Here is a 16765-nt window from a genome sequence, read left to right on the forward strand (position 1 = left end):
AGATTTAATACTTTAAAATACAGTCAGTAATATAAGCTCAGGTATACATTCAAATGTCTCTGATACTGGAAATATGAACCACAGCGGGTTTTCAAATGATATCATGTAATTCAACATCTTTTCATTAAAACATTGATGAGCAAAGAAAAATTGATGATGGCATCCTGCCGAGGGCTGGTTCCCACCTTGTACTCTGAGATGCCAGGTAGGATAGGCTACTAGCAACTCTGAAGTGTAATAATTATTCCAGTTAAATAACTATCTTGCCCTTATTAATCTTTCTTAAATGCATGTATAGCTCACACTTATTTCAGTGTTTAATATTACAAGCGTTTTCATCTTTATTTAGAAGTTTGGTGATGTTTCTTTGACCAGAAATAGGCTGTAGGAACTTAACTGTTGTTTACATCAATTAACCTAGACCCCAAAAAAAGTGAAGGAGCAAGTTATGCAAATATTTGGGAAAAGGGCATTCTAGGTAACAGGAGCAACGTGAGTGTGAATCCCTTGGGAAAGGACTTACTTGGTTTTTTGTGAAAGAGCAGGCAAGACCACAGCATGAGGGGGGAAATGGTAAGAAGTGGAGTAGGAGAGGGAGCAGAAGGCCCATGGTAGGACTCATTAGCTTGGCTACAAAAAGAATTCTGGGTTTTACTCAAAAGGAGATGGGAAGCTTTTGGAGAGTCTGGGTGAGTATCGTGATCTGACTCAGTGTTTTAAAGAATCATTCTGGTTGCTACGAGAGAAATAGACTGTGAGTGACAGAGATCAGGGTGCTGTTAAGAAGTCTTATTGAAGAAAATGTTATTTGAAAATATTATTATGGCCATACTCACTCTTTAGATTCCTGAGTTCTTTTAGTGACCTGTTGTACAACTGTATCATAGCCGCATTCTTCACCCTGATTCTGATCAGATGTGCATTTTTCCATTTCTTCTTCAATCATAGAACCCAAAGTGTTGCCTATATGCTGTCTGAGGTATTTCACAAATTCATAGCTGAAACAAATATTTAGAAATTAAATACAGTAAGTATCATAAGCATATTCAGAAAAAAAGATCAACACAGAAAGGTAACTTATTAAGATTTCGTACCTTAAACTAGGATTAAATTGGTCATTCATCACAAATCATCAAGCTAATCTACAAATTTGTGGCTATTTTTTTCTGAGACACTTGGCAAAAATTATCATTTAAAGATTACCACAGTAGGAAAAAGCAAATTTCAGAAGCAACCCAAACTTTAGCAGTTAGAAGTCTCTTTACATTTCTTTTTTATGTTCCTATCTTTAACATGTGACAGTAAAGAGTATGAAAAGCAGTTGTTAAGGATTTTCAGTTATTCAAGCTGATGAGGAAAATCATCTAGAATATAGTAATCATGAAATAAGAAATTGGAAAAAGTTAACTTCCATCATCAGAAGAGTTTTGTGTACATTTTGAAAGTAGTAACTGATGTAACTTCCACCTAAACAGTTCTTATGTTACTAAGATTATCACTATTATTAAATTCAAGACACACTTTGCCATTGGTATTTAAAGCCCTCATAGATTCCAATTTATCCTACCAGATCTATGTCCCATTACTACCTTATACATGCCCAACTCTCCATGTGATGTTTATTCCCAATACCTTTGAAAACATTATTACACCCACTTAAGAGTGTTTTACCGCCACTCCTATAGATTATCTTCTACAGCCTAAAATGCTACCTTCTAATAAAAGCTTTCCTCGTTTCTCAACAACTGATATCCCTTCTAACCTAAGACCCAAAAGTACTCTGTCCTTCTCTATTAGCATGTAAAACATTTTCTTGGATGCAGTTATATGACCTGCTTTATCTCCTGCTTCGTTCCTGACCACCTCTACACCCAGATTTCTACATTGTTTATAGACTTGACAACAGAACAAATCCACTTGTCTATCATCTGCAATATCTTGTACACAGTAGACACTTTATAAATACTTATTAGATTGAAATATAGCATTGGGGAAAGGTTTATCTCTTCATTTTCTACATCAGTGGCTGTGAATTTGAATTTGCTTATTTTTTCTAAATGTTTTAGTTGTTAATACCCTGTTCATTTAATGTCTATTAACAAATTTCTGATGACATTATACAATAATTACCCCCCATATATGCCCTCTTATCCTTCCTGTAATTCCCCTATAAGAAAAAGAAAAGATGAATGAAAAGAAGAAAAAAAAGAAAGTGTACAGCAAAAAGCACTCTCCTCTTTCCAACTACCCACCACATTTTTGGCACTAACAGCATTATTTTTCAAGACTCCCAAACTTGACAACATGGAATGCTCTTTAATGTCCGCATCTTCTGCACCCCTTGCCCATCCACTCAATCAGTCACCAACATGTGTTAATGTTCCTGTACATCTCTGGCTTTCATCACTGCCTCCCTTTTTTCTCTATCAATCAGTACAAAGCCATATCACTTCAAACAGAGATTACTGCAGCAGCCTTCTTGTTTGACTTCTCACTTCCCTCTCTCTTCTCTCATATTTGCTTCCCTCTCATATTCATCCCAAAAACTGTAGTCATATTAGCCTTCCAAAAGAACTTATTTTATTATTTCAGTCAGAGCTAGAGCCATTTTACTCATACCAATACCTCATACCATGTCATGGACGCACATAATGCCTCAATAAATATTTGCTGAATTTAAAACAATTGGCTGCCTATTATCTTTCATGGTCAAATACTGCTTCCTTGGCCTGGACTTTAAATACCTAATCAATCAAATCTCTTTATAAGAGTATCTCTACTTAAACGAGGCTACATTCAAAATTCCCAACAAACCTCCAACTATGTTGATCTTCATATAAGAAAGTGATAAACTGGCCGGGCGCAGTGACTCATGCCTATGATCCCAGCATTTTGGGAGGCCAAGGTGGGTGGATCATGAGGTCAGGGGATCGAAATCATCCTGGCCAAATGGTGAAATCCCATCTCCACTAAAAATATAAAAATTAGCTGGGCGTAGTGACATGTGCCTGTAGTCCCAGTTACTCAGGAGGCTGAGGCAGGAGAATCACTCGAACCCAGGAGGCAGAGGTTGCAGTGAGCCAAGATTGCACCACTGCACGCCAGCCTGGTGACACAGCGAGAATACATCTCAAAAAAAAAGGTGATAAACTAACTTGTAAGTGACTACCATGCTAAACTCTGTGCTAAGCACTTCATTAATATTATTTTATTTACCATATGATAGGTAAACAGATGAAGACACATATTCAAAACACAAAAAAACCTTGTTAAATTCATAAGCTACTAATTCATTCACTTTGCTCCAAAGCCCATGTTAAACCCATAATCCCAGAGTCCCAACGATGTAAAAATATCAGAAGTGTTATAAGATATTTTGTAGTTTCAAATTGAGTGAAAAGGGAAATAAATAAATGTAATACTCATATCTTTACCAATTTGTATATTATTTCAATTTCATTTTGCAAGAAAAATTAAATTTTATTCTCCCAAAGTTATAACTAGCATATTAAATTTAAAAGTATAATTTACTTAAATATTTTAATTATTGATTGAATTTTCTTTAAAATGTTCAATATTTATATTCGATATTTAGATAGTAAATCCTATGCATTAAGGGAATAAGTATTAAGAATAGCAGAAGAGGAAGATGAAGCTATTTTGTAAATCCAATGTCTTATAACATTAGATTGAAATAGCAAATATTAATTTTCAGAAATGCAATCCAAGAAAAACAAAACCCAAAGTTTACTGAATCATATATCATAGAAAACAGCCTCTAATCATCATCTAAATAGTCTGCGCTTCTTTTGGTAATTCATCATTGACTTACATTATCTGAAGATCTTCCCATACACATGGAAACTTCCTATCTATACTAAATATTTACTCATTATTTAATTTGTGTATGTCTAATTACAAACCAAATCTTTGCACATTCCATACAAAACAGTGAAATCACACTGGTAATAAAAAAAAATTCAAAAATTAAGGTTTCAAGAGAATCCTTTAAACATGTCCTCAATTCTGTAATATCTGACAATGCCCATACTGCTTCTACACACAGTTGGCTCTGAGACAGAGTTGGCAGATGTGCATGATGAGGTAAGTCAAAAAAAAAAGCTCTTTGGGTCAGGTGCAGTGGCTCACACCTGCAATCCCAGTACTGTGGGAGGTCAAGGCAGGTGGATCACCTGAGGTCAGGTGTTCAAGACCAGCCTGGGCAACATGGTGAAAACCCATCTCTACTAAAAATACAAAAAAATTAGCTGGGCATGGTGGCATGTGCCTATAATCCCAGCTACTTGGGAGGCTGAAGCAGGAGAATCGCTTGAGCCCAGGAGGTGGAGGTCACAGTGAGCCAAGATTATGCCATTGCACTCCAGCCTGGGTGACAGAGCAAGACTCTGTCTCAAAAAAAAAAGCTCTTTGTTCTCCACCACAACCATGCATCCACAACCAGGAACCCAATGAATCAAGAATCAGAACATCTGATATTTCAGTTGCATAAAAGTATCACTGCTTTCCAAAAAGAACAAAGCTGGAGGCATCATGCTACCTGACTTCAAACTATACTACAAGGCTACAGTAACCAAAACAGCATAGTGCTGGTACCAAAACAGATATATAGACCAATGGAACAGAACAGAGGCCTCAGAAATAATGCCACACATGTACAACCATCTGATCTTTGACAAACCTGACAAAAACAAGCAATGGGGAAAGGATTCCCTATTTAATAAATGGTGTTGGGAAAACTGGCTAGCCACATGCAGAAAGCTGAAACTGGATCCCTTCCTTACGCCTTATATAAAAATTAACTCAAGAAGAAATAAAGACTTAAACATAAGACCTAAAACCATAAAAACCCTAGAAGAAAACCTAGGCAATACCATTCAGGACATAGGCATGGGCAAAGACTCCATGACCAAAACACCAAAAGCAATGGCAACAAAAGTCAAAATTGACAAACAGGATCTAATTAAACTAAAGAGCTTCTGCACAGCAAAAGAAACTATCACCAGAGTGAACAGGCAACCTACAGAATGGAAGAAAATTTTTGCAATCTATTCATCTGACTAAGGGCTAATATCCAGAATCTACAAAGAACTTAAACAAATTGACAAGAAAAAAACAAACAACCCCATCAAAAACTGGATGAAGCATATGAACAGACACTTCCAAAGGAAGACATTTACGCAGCCAAAAAACATATGAAAAAAAGCTCATCATCACTGGTCATTAGAGAAATGTAAATCAAAATCACAATGAGAAGTATAACTCTTGGGTATGATTTGTTATAAAGCCCAATCTGTAAGCAACACAAAGGATATATCTGTAACTGAGGCCGTAAGGAAAGTTAACACAAGCACATTAACAAAATGTAGCCAATAAAGCTAAAAAAACACAATTCTAAAATAAAAGGCACATGAAAAAAATCCCTGTAGAGAAGGAAGGGATACAACTAGATAGGAGGAAAAAGTTCTGGTGTTCTATTCTTCAGTAGGATGACTATAGTAACAATAAAACATTATACAGTTTCAAATACCTAGAAGGAAGATATTGAATTGAAAGAAATGATAAATGTCTGAGATGATGAATATGCTAATTACCTTGATCTGTATGGAAACATCACTGTGTACTCCATAAATACATTCAATTATTATTTGTCATTTTAAAAATGAAATTCACTTTTTTAAAAATCTCCACCATTTAGCAACAGCTTTAAATAGCAAATATCCTGGAAAATGTTTAAATCTACTCTGTGGAAATTTGAATAACCTCATGCTTTTTTCTAGTGACAAAATTTTTACCTATGACCACAGTAATATCTCCAGAAGACTCATTCAAAATGCTTCCAGGTTTTCGTCCAAGTTCTAAATTAAATGAACCCAAGGACCCCAAGGTTAAATCTTGTCTTAAGAGGTTACTGCTGTTTTCAAAAGAAACTTCTAGGGGGAAAAAAAAAATCTCCAGGGTTGGCAATGCCCTTTATCATGAAAGGATTGCCAGGCTGCCCATAGCTAAGGGTATTCTACTGACTCTGGAACCATTAAGAAACTTTAAGAGCCTCCAATCCCAAATTAATGAACAGAGTCATTTCTTCAAGTGGGCCTTCTACTCTTTAGGTAAGAGTACTTCAAGACTAAATTCTAATCCGACAATTTTATGTTATTTCTTTTACCATCAGAATTCATGGCAGTACCTCATAAAATAGTAAATGAAGCTGCTGTTCTATAATGGTGCCCCAAGATAGAAAATATTGTTGCAACGATGAGAAAAACAGACACCAGGACTCCAAAAGATGGGAGACAGGGAGGGAGCAAGAGTTAAAAAAACTACCTATCAAAATACTACGTTCACTATTTAGGCGACACGATTAATAGAAGCCCAAACCTCAGCATCACGCAATATACCCATGTAACAAACCTAGGCATGAATCCCCTGAGTCTAAAAAAAGAAAATTATTATTGCAATGGAGCAGGGAAAAATACGGGTCTACAAAATTAAGTACTGTGTTTCCCACATTGTAATCCTGATAGTATTGGTGCTATGAACTAGCTCTTATGAAATCTATATCTAATCCCAAAGATTGATAGTACTACTGATTTTTTAATCAAATGTTCCCATTGCATCATTTTTAGAAAATAATTTGGAGATATAATATATTCTAGTTATTTCGTATAAAAGCCCTGGATGCCTCAAGAATACTTTCAAAAGGCCCTTATACTTATCCCAGGGAGTGCAAACTCAGATGCTACAGAGGGTAGTCTGGTAAAGGAAAGCAAGCCATGTATGAGAGAGAATGGATAGAGGTTGTGGTGAAATGAATACATGCCCCAACTAAAGGCAAAGCTTCTACATAGTTCCAACAACTTGTCTTTAAGAAATATAAGCCTGGTGTCAACCTTTTAACGTTTTAAGAAAAGCCAGAAAACTGACTTTTAAGCACTATCTCTCAATTTTTAAATGGTGCTTTTCTTTTTTTTTTTTAAAGTAGTCAAAGCAAACATGTCCACAGACCAAATATGGCCCGCAGGATGCTAATCTGGCCTTTCAATATCCTCTCTCCCCAAGAATTACAAAATTCTAACCATTAGTGAATGTTCTATATTTTAAAATTTCTATTCAGGAAATACAAAAGCTCTCTGAAAAATCTATATCATGCTTAACAACTTATTTTAAAATATTCTTACTAGGTCTAATTTAAATCAATTCTGCTACAATTTAGGTCCTATCCTTTCAGATCTTTAAGCAAGCTGTTAACATTTTCAGATTTCACATGTTCCAATTGTGCTTAAAATATCAAGATAATAATAGGAATAATATAGCTTTGACTGACATGGGTTACAATAAATACCACTTCCACTTATTTCTATTTTAATTAAAGTCTATTAGTATACATTATTCATTTAAAATTTTTCTAATAACTGGTTTTTCTAGTTTTTTAAACGATATAGTCTGTACAACAAATAAACAAGTTTATAATTCTTATATTTCTTTTAATAATCTATGAAGCAGGTTTGCTTCAGGTTTAAATTCTGAAGTTTACACTGACCAATTTTGCAATCTTAGGCAAAACACTTGACCTAAGTTTCAATTGCCTACTACTTAATGGTGATGATAATCTGAATATTAAAATGTTCTTCATATAATAGCGTTTTCATATACTTTGACATTTTTCTCACCAAATATACTATGCATACATTTGACTAACCTTGTTACTTTAGAAGTAATTTAATGAGAAAAAAAATTAAAATTTGGTACCAATGACACTATTACCAAATGAATGCAAAATATCTTTTACAAAATATTCTTCAAAGAGGGACATTAAAACCTAAGAAGACAACTGTTTGTTAATAAGGAAAGACATGTGGAGTGGAGCTCACCACATTTCAGAAGCAGTTTAGTTAAAATACACAGCAATGTGTCTGATCATTCATCAGTAGTAACCAATGATTTGAAATTCTTCACATTTACATTGAAAAACTTTACCAAGTTGAGTAAAAGAACATTCACTTTTTCCATTCTCTTTTTGCCAGATTTCTTACCTATATTTCCCAAGAAAATGCAGTAATTTTTTTCTGTGATAAACTTCTGACATGTTCATAATATTTATATAAAAATATGGAGAGGTACAGAGGTTACTCTTACAACCTAAAGACATTCAAAAATCTAACTGGTACAAGTTTGTTTCAAAAAAGTCATCCTTTTAGCTATTTAAAAACGCAAGAGGCCGGGAGCAGTGGCTCATGCCTGTAATCCCAGCACTTTGGGAGGCCGAGGTGGGCAGATCACCTGAGGTCAGGAGTTCAAGATCAGCCTGGCCAACATGGTGAAACCCCGTCTCTACTAAAAATACAAAAAGTGGCCGGGCATGGTGGCAAACGCCTGTAATCCCAGCTACTCGGGAGGCTGAGGCAAGAGAATCACTTGAACCCAGGAGGCGGAGGTTGCAGTGAGCTGAGATCTTGCCATTGCACTCCAGCCTGGGGTCAAGAGTGAGACTCTGTCTCAAAAAAAAAAATTAAATAAATAAATAAAAAGGCAAGAAATATTCAATCACATATGGAAAAAATTATCATTAATTTTTTTAAAGTATTTTATTAGTGGTTATGAATTGTAATGTTGACATGAGGAATTCTTAAAATAGGCTATATTTCAGAATCATAGAATTTATTATATGACAAACAATCTTATATCACATTAGCATATATAATCATACTTAATCACACTAGTGTATATAAGATCATATAATAGAAAGAACGAGTATTTTACATCTCCTACAACTTTTTAGGTCAAAAATAAGCTTTTGGCTCATAATAAACAGTTACAAGGAATGCATTCATTAATTATACAAGCACACATAATTCTTGGTAATTTTCTCCATACAGGTAAATCTCCTTACAGAATGAATACTTTCTTACTTTATTTCATTTATTTTGTTTTATTTTGTGACAGGGTCTCGCTCTGTTACCTAGGCTCACAGCAGCCTTGACATTCTGGGCACAAGGGATCCTCCCACCTCAGCCTTCTGAGTGGCTGGGACTACAGGCACATGCCACTGCACCCAACTAATTTTCATATTTTTTGTAGAGACAGGGTTTTGCCATGTTGTCCAAGCTGGTCTTGAATTCCTGGTGTTAAGTGATCTGCCCACCTCGACTTCTCAAAGTGCAGGGATTACAGGCATAAGCCACTGAGCACAGCCCAAAGGAAATATTTTCTTGAAGTTACCACTTAAACATACTAGAGTTCCCTAATTAAAAAGTCACTGGTGAATTATTCTGTAAAACAAAGAATGATACCCAATTCAACAAATATTACTGTGGTCCCTCTGTATCAAAAACAGACCAAGTGAGAAGGCTATAAAGGTGAGTCTCTGCATTAGAGACTGTTAAAATCATTAGAATTGGTAAAAAAACAACGAAACAGTCTATTTCTCACTGAAATGCCAGTAACTACACTCTAATTCTGAGGTCTCAACTCTAACTGTATATTAGACTTACATAGAAAGCTTTGTTTTAAAACCACCAGGGCCCAGCCTCTACCACTTCCCTCTGCCAAAACCCCCAGGAAATTTTGATTCATCTATGGTAGGGACTAAGCATCAGTATTTTTCTAAATAGCCCCCAGATGGTTCCAGTGCAGCAAAGGTTGAAAAAGCAATGCTGCTTTATAGGGAGCCAGTCTGCATGTAAAAATTTACACAACACATACACACATAATGAAAACAACGTACTCTTCTCTCTCTCCCCTCCCACCAGGTCTCAAATCCTTGTTGCCATTCTTAGAGAAAAGTGGGAGAGCTTAGATCTTTTAGAGGGTATACAGTTTACTGTAGAAAAAAAGAAGTTCCTGTGAAAAGCAGAGATAGTATTTTAGCTGTCCCATAAAACACATGCCTAGATATGGCTGTACTGCCTATGCTGTAGTTTCTCCCCAAATGACATTTTCCCTCACTTTATTATACCACCTGAAATTACATCAACTGTCTTAAAAACCAACTTCTTACAAAAATGTTAACAGCCTAGCAACAATTTCCCATAAGTCTTTTTTTTTTTTTTTTTTTTTTTTTTTGAGATGGAGTCCCTCTCCCTCTGTTGCCCAGGTTGGAGTGCAGTGGCACGATCTCGGCTCACTGCAACCTCCACCTCCCGGGGTCAAGCAATTCTCCTGCTTCAGTCTCCCAAGAAGCTGGGATTACCAGCGCCCACCACCACGCCCGGCTAATTTTTTTTTTTTTTTTTTTTTTTTTTTTTTTTTAGTATTTTCAGTAGAGACAGGGTTTCACCATGTTGGCCAGGCTGGTCTTGAACTCCCGTCCTCAAGTGATTCACCTGCCTTGGCCTCTCAAAGTGCTGGGATTACAGGCGTGAGCCACCATGTCCAGCCTCCCCTATAAGTCTTTTAATTAGATTATTTTTCTTGCTAAATACAGGTCAACATCACTTGGATTTAGGGAATCAATGTTCTAATAGTGGATGTGGAAAAATGAAAAATTCTGAAATAAACACTTTGGAAAGGAAGACACAACTAAGTGACTCTAGAACATTAGTGCTGAAGGAGAGTTAGGTCACTGAAAGAAAGAGAAATGGAAATATGAGCACCTGAAATAACTGACCTTTAAGATCCCTTCCAACTCTGAGATTGGAAAATTCTATGGAGACACCAAAGTCAAGCAGCTCCTCGTTTCCTTTCTCACATAAAAGAATTCCCTCCTCCTAAGACACAGATCTCAGGCTAGTGCAACTAAGACATTATACATTTTACCCTATTATTAAGATTAAAAATGACTTTTAGGATTCTAAGTCTTACCTTTAAGACTATAAACTAGCTATAATTCGAGCCCCTCTGGACTGATTTTTAGGAGGCCACAAGTAAATCTCTTTAGTAAATAGTAACTATTAACTGTGCATGTCATTTAAAAAGCATTTATTTAACCTACCTAATGAGCTGTTGAAGAGTAATACAGTATTACTAGAGTCATTAGACTTCTGAGAGTAACTACAATGACCCAATTTTAACTTGAAAAAATTTTTAAATTGATACAGATAAAGCAATAATTATAGGCAAAAGTGTAGCTTTAAATGCTTCTATTAAAAAAGAAAAAAGAGCTGCATATTAATGAGCTAGTATTCAGTACCAGAAGGTTAAAGGTTTCCCACATAGAAAAAATAAAGAGTAGAAATTAATAAAACAAAAAATATGTGTCTATATAACAGAAAGGAGAAAAAGTCAAAAGTTGGTCCATTGAAAAGGCTAAGAAAATAAACTTCTAGCATAACAGATGAAGAGCAAAAGTGGGAAGACACAAATAAAAACAAAAGGGAACATGACTACAGATACTGGATATACTAAAAAGATAACAGGATATTCATGAAAACCTTTTTATAAATAAGTTTGAAAATCTAAATGAAATGGCCAAATTCCCAGAATATGATCCTAGCAAAAACCTACTCAGTAATTTACAGATAATTTAAACAACTCCATGTAAAATAAAAACCAGAAATGAAATCCCAAACATAATGCTTTATGTGGATGTGTGTGAGGTAAATTATCATTATATGAGCTTACAAAACATTAATCACTCAATCTATATTTGAAAAAGTTCTAATTTTTCTATACTCCACTGTTTAATAAATCTGTAGCTAACCAAAAAAAGCTAGTCTCTGGTAGCTCCAAAAAAAATAACGTTATCATCTAATAACAGGTATTAGTAGTGAATTGAATGAGAAAATAAACAAGAAAATCATGGAAATACAAAAGAAAAAGAAACCGTATGTATAATCGGAAATACTAAAGAAATTAGAAACTCAACATTAATGAAGATTCCTTTCACATTTTTTAAAACTCAAATTGAGAAAGTAGTGAAAACTGTAAATACTCCTCCTATAAAACTGCAAGTAAACACAAACTTGTACATAGAATTTTAAAGAACTCAAAAATGTCCTGATGCACATATATGATATTGATAGGAGTTCCAGATGAGGAGAACTTCAGGGTACCCAAGGGTAACCAAGAGTCAGTAACGGTAGTATAACTAGAAAAATTTCCAATGTCATCTCTGTCAGATCCAAATGAAATGCAAACACTGAGTTAAAAACACTAGTAATAATAATGAATGGAGGCACCTGGAGGCAGACTTGTAAATTCAGAGGCTTAACTGAAATTATATGAACCAAAAGAAAAACATAAGTCTCTAAAGATCTTCAAGATCTACCTCAAATGGCACCTCTCTCATTAAACCTCTTTTCCTTACTGCTCCCACACGCAGAGCACTCTGTCCCCGCTTCTCTGTCTCTTATATTTCTGACATGTATCACAGACATTTAGTTATGTGGCTTACCCCTCTAGAGAAACTTAAACTATTCCAGAGGAAACTAATGATCTCACTTCGGTATTCCCTTTGCAGTGCTCAGAGTGAGTAATTCGTGTGGCCACTGAAAATACCAGCAAAGGAACAAAGATTGTTGGAACTCATTGCTTTTAAGTACTGTATAGTGACAGGAATCCCCTGAAATCGTGGAAGTATTCTTTCAAAGAGAATGAATAATTTATATTAATATTACTGCGCTGCCCGGGTGAGGCACGGGGTAATGGATTATTAGGATATAGTGGTTGTGGCAGAGGCGGCGGCCGTGCGCGCTGGCTCAGGCCTGTAATCCCAGCACCTTGGGAGGCCGAGACGGGCGGATCACTTGAGGTCGGGAGTTCGAGACCAGCCTGACCCACATGGCGAAACCCCGTCTCTACTAAAAATACAAAAACTAGCCAGGCGCGGTGGCGGGCACCTGCAGTCCCAGCTACTCGGGAGGCACTCCAGCCTGGGCGACAGAGAGAGATTCCCCCTCAAAAAATATAGACAGAGAGAGGAGGAAGAAGCTTTAGGAAATAAGAATAAATGTTAAATAAATTCGACGTTTTGACAAATAAGAGAAAAAGTAACACTCCGAGTTGGGCACGATTTTAAAAACAATAAATAAAAATTAACATTGTTGACCTTTCTCTGGACCTTCTCTGGATCAATGGTTTGTAGGCTTAAGATATCAAAAGCAATTTTACTTGTGAAAATTTTCATCAGTTTCCTCCAGATGTAAAAGAATCTCTTCGGCACACTCCAGGGAAGGGGCACCCGTGATTTTCTCCTTCACGCTCTGGAACAACTGCCTCAGCATCGCCTGCAACATTGCCTGGTCCTCGCTGGAGAAACTGGCCATCCTGTTGGAATCAAACGCCCACTCTCATTACTCCAGGTCCGAGCAAAAGCCGCGCACTGCGCACGCGCACCCCTACCCAGCCCCGGCTACGTGCGGCGTCGTTCCCAGGGAGACCGCGGCTAGCGCCTGTGGGTGGGCCCTCAGCTGCCAGCGCGTCATTTCGGAAAACAAGTCACCTTACTTTAAGGAAGCAGGGATCCGCGAGGTCTCGTCTCTGGTACTCGTAGTTGCTAGCCTTCAGTACCAGCAGACCTCAGACTTTCCCGGCTAACAAAAGAGACATCAGGAATGATCTGATGGGAGGAACCGACGACGGAACGTCAGCGGTGCGCGTGACGTCAGCTCGCTGATGTGGCTTCCTTGGTGAGAGGGAGTGGCACCAGGTGACCTGGGGGCGCCCAGAAAATGTTCCAGTGAGCCGTTCTCCCTCGCCGCCGCGTTGTAGGTGGGAGAGAAGAGAGTACGAAGAGAAAGTGATCAATAAAAGAAAGAGTAGAAGTGAAACTGAAAGTAGCCTGGCAAGGCTCAATTGAAGAGTAAATGGTATTGAAAAGTTGCAGTGTTATTTTCCTCTAACGGCTAACACCTACTGAGCTCCTACGCCTCACCAAACACTTTCCTTACCAAGCACCTTGCTAGGAGCTATGAAGCAGATTCCGTCATTGAGTAACAGAGAAAAATAACGATTACAATACAGTGCAATTAAATGTCATGCTAGAAAATAAAAAATGTGCCAAGTCGGTGCTGTGGAGACCCAGAATTAGTTGCAACCTGATAGAGGAGTTGAGGAAAGAAGCAAAGAGCAAACTGGACATGCAAAGAATAGGGACCTCAGAGTGTAGGATATACTGGCACTTGAGGTAATAGGGTTAGAAAGAGGAGGTGAGGAAGCTAAAGAAGTAAATTGGTCACATCTGGAAGGGTCTAATCTGTTGGCACGTTAAGGGATTCGAGATTTTCGTGCAAGTAGTAGGATGTAATGGGATTCCAGAGAGACACAATGTGATGGTATCATATATAAAGATCGTTCTGCAGGAAGCTGCAGTGGATATTCATGATACCTCATCTAGTTTCCAGGCTAGATCAATTCCCAGACCATGGTTATGTCCAGGCTGTAAGGAGCTGTCCCACCGATGAGTGGTTCAATGTCAATGAATTCTCCTTTATCCAGCCTTATATTTTACTCCCCTAGTATCAGGTACACATCACATATTAGCCAGGATTAATGTACTCTTTGATGTTTACGCTATTACTTTCGGAAGCGAAAGTATGATACATCTTTGCCAGCTCTAGCGGCATGTAACTTCATGAAATGTACGCTAATTGTCTTGATTGTCTACTGCATTAGGGGAAAAAATATATTAGCAGAGTAGGCGTATTTGCAACTTCATTTGTGGGGGATGCTTAAAACTCAATATATATATATGCATGTATCTGTGTGCACATACATAGAGTTACCAGCAATGTGACAGCTGCGTATTCAAATTAACAGGTGGTTGTATTGACAACTCAGACAAGAAGACTGAGATAGCCATTAGTGATGTGATTTTCTGAAATATTGCTGCTATTGGTAAAATTCAGAACAAAATTCCTTGGTTTACATGGCTTTTGCATTCCTGAAAAATTCAGCGTGTTAAAACTGTGCCAAATATTCCATTTATGTTTATATAATATTCATATTCATAATATTTATATTTCTAAGTCCATGTTTATAAGTATTATATCTATTTATATATGGAATTAGATCCTATTTATAAATATTGTATCCATTTATATACATGGAATTAGATCCTAGACTCAGATACTTACCAAGAGCATTTTTCTGCATGAAATACCCAGAAGAACCATTGAAACCACTGAGAGTCATGTAAGAACCAGAACAATCCTTTTGTGTACGTGACTGTCCTGGGTGTATTTCAAGGTGTTTAAGTGTCCCTGTCTCACACTACAGATGCCAGTAAGTGCCCTGAAACCACCGTGATGACAAAATGTACCCACATATTTCAAAAAACCTTCTAAGGGAGAATAGAACTTGACAGATTAAGAGCTACTGTTCTAAATATTATACCTTACGAAGAAGGAAAACAAACTTAGAATACCTGAGATACAAGAAGGAAAGAGGGCAAAAAACAGAGGAGGGATGCTTTAAAGTAAAATTCTATAAATATTGTCTACATAAAATAATGATTATAAATTATTCTAATTTGTGAAGATTAAAAATATAGTACTAAAATACTAGAAACAATCATTAGAAAGTAGGAAATAGAATAAGTTGAAATGTTCTGCAATCTTTGTATTTTTGTGTTTTTTTTTTCTTTTTTTTAGAGATGGGGTCTATGTTGCCCAGTCTGGATTCAAATTCCTGAGCTCAAATGATCCCCCAACTTTAGACTCCCAAGTAGCTAGAACTGCAGATATGTACCACTGCACCAAGCATCTTGTATTTTTCTAAAGGGAGTTTAAGATGTTAAACTTGACTGAGTGAGCATGGCAAAATTTCAAATGTAACCGCTTAAAAATTAGAAATAGAGGCTAGGCGCGGTGGCTCACGCCTGTAATCCCAGCACTTTGGGAGGCCGAGGCCGGCGGATCACGAGGTCAGGAGATAGAGACCATCCTGGCTAACACGGTGAAACCCCGTCTCTACTAAAAAATACAAAAAAATTAGCCAGGCATGGTGGCGGGCGCCTGTAGTCCCAGCTACTCAGGAGGCTGAGGCGGGAGAATGGCGTGAACCCGGGAGGCGGAGCTTGCAGTGAGCCGCCATCTCAAAAAAAAGAAAAGAAAAGAAGAAATAGAGAATTTTCATTTTTAAAAATGGGGAGAAAAATTAAATAAGGAGAGAAAACAATGAATACATTTTTTAAAAAGGAAAAAAAAACCCATTAGAAAAATAGGAAAAATAAAAATATACAAAGAAACATTATAGAAAAAGCCCTAAACACTGATAAATTTAGATGAACTCAACACTCCACTTAAAAGCCAGAACTGCCGGGCGCGGTGGCTCAAGCCTGTAATCCCAGCACTTTGGGAGGCCGAGACGGGCGGATCACGAGGTCAGGAGATCGAGACCATCCTGGCTAACACAGTGAAACCCCGTCTCTACTAAAAATACAAAAAACTAGCCGGGCGTGGTGGCGGCGCCTGTAGTCCCAGCTACTCGGGAGGCTGAGGCAGGAGAATGGCGTAAACCCGGGAGGCGGAGCTTGCAGTGAGCTGAGATCCAGCCACTGCACTCCAGCCTGGGCGACAGAGCCAGACTCCGTCTCAAAAAAAAAAAAAAAAAAAAGCCAGAACTGCCAGATTGTATTTTAAAATGACCAACTCTATGCTATTAGAATCTAGAAAAGTAAGAGTTTAAAAGAAACCTAGAAAAGTAAGAATTTAAAAGATGGAAAAAGATAAAATAGGTGAATATTATCCAAAATAAAGCTGTTGAAGGTATACTCGTATCAGCAAAAATAAACTTAAAGATGTCAGAGATACAGCGTGTCACATCATAATTTTTAAAACTAGTTTAATTCAACAGGAAGACACAAAAATGT

At 37.1% G+C, this 16765-nt stretch overlaps 1 protein-coding gene across 1 annotated transcript in view; it reads right to left on the minus strand.

Moving 5' to 3' along the window:
- Nucleotides 1-14953, minus strand: part of TBC1D32 (TBC1 domain family member 32) — a 227788-nt gene extending 212835 nt beyond the window's left edge. The window contains exons 1-3 of the mRNA XM_038000966.2: nucleotides 13397-14953; nucleotides 13066-13221; nucleotides 837-998 (exon numbers count right to left, since the gene is read on the minus strand). Coding sequence (XP_037856894.2) covers nucleotides 837-998; nucleotides 13066-13220 — 317 coding nt within the window. The 5' untranslated portion in view covers nucleotide 13221; nucleotides 13397-14953. The remainder of the gene's footprint in view (nucleotides 1-836; nucleotides 999-13065; nucleotides 13222-13396) is intronic.
- Nucleotides 14954-16765: the final 1812 nt, after the last annotated feature.

The sequence above is a fragment of the Chlorocebus sabaeus genome, chromosome 13 (assembly GCF_047675955.1).
Source record: "Chlorocebus sabaeus isolate Y175 chromosome 13, mChlSab1.0.hap1, whole genome shotgun sequence".
In the NCBI taxonomy this organism is placed as follows: domain Eukaryota; kingdom Metazoa; phylum Chordata; class Mammalia; order Primates; family Cercopithecidae; genus Chlorocebus; species Chlorocebus sabaeus.